The sequence below is a fragment of the Mangifera indica genome, chromosome 1, assembly GCF_011075055.1.
Source record: "Mangifera indica cultivar Alphonso chromosome 1, CATAS_Mindica_2.1, whole genome shotgun sequence".
Taxonomy (NCBI): Eukaryota; Viridiplantae; Streptophyta; class Magnoliopsida; order Sapindales; family Anacardiaceae; genus Mangifera; species Mangifera indica.
In genome coordinates, this window is record NC_058137.1 from 26,994,914 (window position 1) to 27,001,714 (window position 6,801).

Consider the following 6,801-nt stretch of genomic DNA (forward strand, 5'->3'; position numbering starts at 1 on the left):
AGAAGGTGCAAAAGGAAGAACGGTGGATCGCAGCAAGACAAAGTTAAAACGATGCCGCAGCCTGTGAATTGATAATTGTTTTGTGATGTGATTCGATCATTTGTTTATAATTGGATTGAAAAAACATTTTAAAATATATGTTGAGTCTTAGCAGGACGCGGATTTGTAATGAGATTGAGTTTTGAGCTCTTTAAATTGAAAGCTTAAGAACGAATAGGATTGTGTAGTAGAAAAATTTTTTTCTTGATAATTTTCCAATTTGTGGTTCTTCATTTGATTGATTTATTTATTTTTACGTGCAATTGCAGGCAAAATTCAGGGCCATCCATCATTCCAGCATTCTCTGCAACCCCGTTCATGTTCTGATGGCTAGAAAATTACCATGTAGGACAATAAGTTCTGTAAATTATTATTATTATTTTTTGTGTTCTCGTCAAATAGGGCGATCTCTTAATTGAATCAGAGTGCAATTTCTGTTAGAAGTTTAGTTCTTCACCCAATTAAATTGTTACTCTTATATATATATATATTTATTTATTTTATATTACTATTCTTAAACAATATATTATGCTAGTAAGGCTAAATAATTAGGAAGTCATGAAGACTGACTAGGAGAAATTGTTATAAAAAATAATAAAAGAGATTGGATATAGAATTACATGTTCAGAATGAGGTGCTCATGATGGTAATTTCTTTTGGTGAAGAGGAATTCATCCAAAGATTGGCGAATCAAATTACTCAAAAGAACACTTTCATTACTACCAGATATACTACTGTATTCTTTTACACATAAAGTTTTCTTTTTCATCATTCAAACTTTTATTTTTTTGTCAATCAAACTACCGATTGGGCTAGTTTATTTTTAGCATTGCTTACTGGTAAAACACAGTAGATTGGCACACAGCATAATTGACGAATTTATACTACTGAACTTTCAGAGCTGTACGGAGTCTCTGAGCAATGAAGCAACATGGTCTTTGGTCAAATAAGAATTGGTGTAGCAGTCATCGTCTTTGTAAAGAAGGTCTATTACACGTGAAAAATTAAGAATACGATCAAGCAGAGGCACTGGAGCAGCAGTTGGTTTAAGGAAAGCTTCATTTATATCTTTCCATGCATTTGCAATTTGCTCAAGAAACACTTTAATCGTCTCTTTTTCTGAAACACCATGTTCCTTCATGTGACATTCAATTGCTGAGGCAACATGTCCTCTCTTTTGCTCATGCTATACGATTTAACAAAAACTTACACACTTATATATTGGTCATATTTCTGACTTAATTAATGAATTTAGTTCAGCACATACCTTGTGTCCAACTATGTCATCCATGAGTCTGCAAATTATTGTGGCAGCCTTCAAAACCTTAGGGTAGCTGAATAGCCATTCAAAGGCTTCTTTGGTTGCAACATCTCCCATTTCTACCAAAGATGTTGTGGGTAGCAATTGGTACGCACTGGTAACCAATGCTACACTCATGTACTCATCCGATGTTGGAAAATAATTTTCATGACACCATTTGGCTTCAGTGTGATAATTTCTAACTATATCCTTCATCTGTCAAACCAAAATCCAATTTAACATCATTGGTAAGTACTAAGTACTAAGAATCTAATTTTTGTTTTAAACTACAATAATTGAAGTTTTGAAATGAAAGCATCACCGCCTCTTTTGCAAAATCAAGACGATATAATTTTCCTTGATTTGCCATTTCTGGTTCAATTTCACTGTAAACATCAAAGAGGGTCTTATAACATAGTTTCATATAGTCTAGCAATTGATCTATGACACTTATATCCCACCTGAAAAAATAAAAGATAATGATAAATTTTTAGTTAGAGAAGACTAAAAATCATTGAGAGTATGAAAAATATTACCTCTCAATGGCTGAGGTCAATAGCTCAAGTTCATCAATCGTACCATACACATCATAGATGTCATCGATAATGGAAGTAATGGAGATTACTTTGGTTAAAAGTCTTCTACCCTTTAAATATTCCGGCTCAAAATACACTCCCAATATCCAGAAGTAACACTCAACAATTCTGTCTCTTGCAAAAGGTAGCTTCTGCGCGAAGTTTAAATCCTTCCACCACCTAATCACAACTTTATTAGAATGATAAAATGCATGAAATAAATCATATGGTTAATTTTATAATAACTTACTTAGTAATTACACCGAGTTCCTTCTGATGCAACTTCTGTAATATGTTAAAATCTAACTTTGCAAAAGTTAATATGACTTCATTGTGGGAAGCTTCTTCATGATAGATGTTCATGTAATATCTTGCCTCCAGCCTAGGTAAGGTCTTGCGAAGAGGTGGAGTTAAGGCATGCTTAATTTGCCCTGCAAGATGAGAGCTGGGTTGAGTTGCTACCCAGCACTCAAGCTGATTCGTAGTGAAAGCAAGGGCTTCATCCAGTATCGTTTCTCCATGAATTCTGAGATGTGAGGCTTCGTAAAAGCTTAACATTCCTCGAACATCTTCTGTAAGAGATGCCTTAAAACTCCCATTATTGTCCTTGAACTTGTTGAACACATCTGCTCATTCACCCACAGCCCAACACATCTAAATAACATACTATTCAAAGAAATTTAAAAAAAAAAAAAGGCTGAGGAGAAAGAACTTATAAAATATACCGCATGGGATTTTATAGCCATGTTGTCTAAGCAATCGAAATCTAAGAGAGATGGAGTATAACTCATCAGTGCCATCTCCCAAGTCAGTTTCATTGTGAGCCTTATAGACTTCTTCTAAGATTTCCCTGATCTCACTTTCAAAATGATAAGACACCCCTAAGCGTTGGATTGCATTAACCAACTCAAGTTTTTGCTCAGGCTTATTTGCGTCATCCCTTAGCATGCTTATAATTTCCTCCTTCAGCTTCAGCAGTTCTGCGTTATCATCAGTATCCTGAACAAGCAAAATAGATTGGTGAGAAGATATGTAGGACATAATTCTTATATTTTGATTAGTTAAGCAGCTTATCACTCCAGTTTGCAAATTAGAAGAAACAATTAATTTACCACAGAATCACTAGCATATGAGAGAAAATGATGCCCCCAAATGCTAGGATGATAATTTGCCGATCGACGTTTAGTTTCTTGCTTGGTATTATTTTCGACCGAAGAAGGAACGGCTGAGAGTTGTGGAGACATTTTAATTTATTTCAAGAAAAAAGGGATAAATGACGTAGAATGCTTAATTGAGCTCTGTTTAAAGAGATGGTGTGAGTTTACAGAGTCTCCAAAATGATGCTATATATAGACATAGCTCAGAGCAAAAGAAGCATGAAAACTCACAACAAAATAATTCATAACAAATTTTGAATAGATAGATAATATATTATTATATAATTGAATGATTTTAAATTAATAATAAAATAATATTTAATTACATAATATCAAAATTAATGTGTCTTAATTAGTTATAAATACCAAAGATGCATCGGTACGAAAGATAGTATTGAATGACTAAAACATAGTCACGTGCAAGGTGAGAATACGTTCAAATTATAAGATATTTTAATTAAAGTATAATTTACATTTTCCTAAAGTATTGAATGATCGACACATAGAGACGTCCAGGGTTAGAATAGGTTCAAATGATGACATAATATAATTAAAGAGTAATTTACATTTTCCCACCTAAGGTTTAGTCTCACAACAGTTCCACCCTTAGTTAAGATAAATTAATAAAACTATATGTATATATTTTTTATATCTAGTTTAAGTATACAGATGATATATTATTATATAACTGGATAATTTTAAATTAAAGATAAAGTAATATCTAATCACATAATGACATATTATTATTGCTCAAGATAAATAATACTTTCTCATCCAAAATTATGTAAAAAACCTCTTATTTCTAATACTTTCTCATCCAATAATAATTTTTGAAAATAATGTGAACTTTTTGAAAATTTTAAAAATTACTGTACCATTAATAATTTTAAAAATAATAATAATTACATTAATTAAAAAATTAAACATAATATAATAAATTATTATAAAATAAATATCATACTATAATTATTAGAACCATAAGTAATTTGAAAAAAAAAATAAAAAATTAGTTGTTGTCCTTTTTAAATAGTCGGTGGATGGCGATAGCAAACTATTGATTTTGTCAAGTTGGGCGACAAAATCAATGTAAAACACGATGCTGTATATATCCATCACATCGGGATGCTGTATAGATATTGCCCTGAATGTATAATCTCTCTTTCAGCAATTAATTCACCATGAGTTTGAGGTTGAGTGTGATGTTTCTCTGCTATTCTCGAGGTATGTTGCATGAGCTTGAAAATTTAGATATGACCGACATTAGCCTTTTAAAAGCCATGGTTTTAAAATTCAATGACTCTATTTTTAATTATGATTTAATTGAAAAAGTTGTATTGAATTATAAGTAAATTATTAGTTTAACTATAAGGGGAGTTATGAAAAATGCCCAAAATACCCCTATATTAAGTAAAAATACTCAAATTCACTATTTTCAAGCAAAAATACCCAAATTCCCTATTCCTAAGCAAAAATGCCCATAGTTTTTTCTAAAATGTCAAAATTACCCTTCCCCTCATATATATAAATCCCCTCACTCTTATTCTCATTACATACATTTTTTATATCACTTAAATACTTACTTTCACTCTCATTTTTATTTAATATTAATTACTACGGGTTCATTCGAAAAGAAGAAATTCGTATTTTTGAATTCAAATCGAAAAAATCAATTCGTGAAAACTATATTGAAAATAACATGTTATGAATAAATAGATATATTAAAATACCTTAGAATGTTAATAATAAAAAAATTACTCGAAAATCTAAAAAACAGATCTAAATTTATAAAACTACATGTTCAAATAGCTTATGAACGAGAAAATCGAAAAATCGATCAAAAATTTTGTAATTACATCGTAAAACGTGTCTAAAAAATCACATCATAATTACAAATAGTAAATTTGAAAATGTCACATGAAAAAAGTCTAATCCGGTTACAAACAAATTCAAAATCATAAAAACCGAAAATCCTAAATTTGATAAAATAATAAAACTGCATAATACACATTGAAATAGTTTTATTTTGGCCTCCAAATTTGGTGCAACCAGCAAAGCAAGTTGTTGTTATAGAGCTCGAAATGAGTTTCGCGTTGATATATTACAGGCCTCGTAACTCCTCTCGGATAAAAAGTTATGGCCGTTCAAAGTCTATCTCATATAAACCCTATAGTTTTAAAAAAGTTAATTTCCACCCAACCCACGGTTTTCAAGGCCTACCCACTGTTCAGTGTAAAATTTCACATGGACCCCCCGTAGATCTCCCTTTGTTCCCCCTCCCCTTAAAATTTTGAAAACGTTAAATTTCCCCCCATCCCGCGGCAGTGTCGCAACAACCCACTGTCACGTGGCAAATTTCAAAAACGTCCACAGTGGAATGAGGAATCTCACACAGCTCCATAATATTTTGAAAATACTAATTAAGCCCCCTAACCCACTGTCAACAGTGGGAGAAATTGTTCGACAGTGGGAAACACTGTTCCCACTGTCGAACTGCCGAACATTTCAGAAGGGATTTCTGGCCAAAATTCGTCGTTTTAACCTCCAATTTCAACACAAATCAAATCTACATAGGCTATAACACAAAACCCCTCAACCAATTCAACGAAATCAACCAAGAATCAAAACATTTTAAACGTTGTTCAAAATTGAAATCCTAAAGTTTTAAACAGCAAAATCTCACTCAAATCTCAATAATATGAACAATAACTTGATTCAAACAAGATGACGGAAGATATGCTAATGTTCTGTGCCATTTTCGGTCATCGGAAACCACGAAAATTGTCGAAAATCTAGCAGACAGTGGGATGACCGTGGGACAGGGGAAAATTTCGAATTTTCCCCTGTTTTTGAATAGTAAACTTACAGTGGGGACAGGGGGAATTTGTTGTGTTTATATATGGGTAGTTTCGATATTTCACAAAAATTGGATATTTTTGTTTTAATCTGAATTTTTTGGGTAATTTTGCTTAAACCCCTTTACTTTTGCCTATTTTTTATAATTTCCCTAACTATAATTACCTAAATATTATACAAGATTTTGAGAGTGAGTGTTGGAAATGAGAATACATAAAAAGTGGTCAAAAATGATGAGACCGACACAAAATAAAATTATTTGAATGTGAGAAAAGCACCATAACGATTAAAAATGAGGACAATAATATATGAGAAACTTTCATAAAAAATTAAAAAGATTAATGTCAATAGAAACTATTAGACAAAAGATGAACTATGGAGAGAAAAATAATAATAATACCCACTAATTTGCTGATTGAGTTTTTTCTACCTCTCATAGGAAAATTTGGTCCTTATCAAAATGAATATGACATACTTACCTTTATATATGTACCAATTTAACCCTTGGGTAAACAATAAGACAAAATCACCCTTACATAATTCATCTTAAAAAAAAAAAAAGGTTTGCATGTTGTCCACACGTGTTGACAATGTGCACAATGTTGTTATATAATATGTGGCCATCAATAGGTCGGGTAAGAGAATTTGCGATTGAAAGCATACAAGTCAATCTTGTTAATAATTTTACAATTGTTAATATCTTTTAAATCTTTGTAACATATATATAAAGGACTTATATTAAAATTTAATTATCAACAGTTTGAAGAATTTTAAGGGAAATTAAAATAATTGCCCCAAAGATTAAGGGCTAAAACGAAATTACCCCTAAATCTTAACATTAAATGAAAATGCCCCAAAATTGCGAAGAGATGAAAAT

General features: G+C 31.5%; 1 protein-coding gene across 2 annotated transcripts; it reads right to left on the reverse strand.

The window, feature by feature from the left end:
• Window positions 1-734: 734 nt before the first annotated feature.
• LOC123219083 ((-)-germacrene D synthase-like) lies at window positions 735-3,281 on the reverse strand. 2 transcript variants are annotated; one of them, XM_044640811.1, is made up of 7 exons: window positions 3,027-3,281; window positions 2,640-2,913; window positions 2,165-2,540; window positions 1,876-2,094; window positions 1,662-1,800; window positions 1,307-1,555; window positions 735-1,225 (listed from the first exon to the last, which is right to left on the reverse strand). In XM_044640811.1, exons 1-7 carry the CDS (start codon window positions 3,156-3,158, stop codon window positions 935-937), a joined length of 1,680 nt encoding a protein of 559 aa, XP_044496746.1. In that variant the 5' UTR covers window positions 3,159-3,281; the 3' UTR covers window positions 735-934. The 2 variants fall into 2 exon arrangements, with proteins under 2 accessions (XP_044496746.1, XP_044496755.1); XM_044640820.1 differs by having other exon boundaries at window positions 1,662-1,725; window positions 3,027-3,280.
• Between the last annotated feature and the right edge of the window lie 3,520 nt (window positions 3,282-6,801).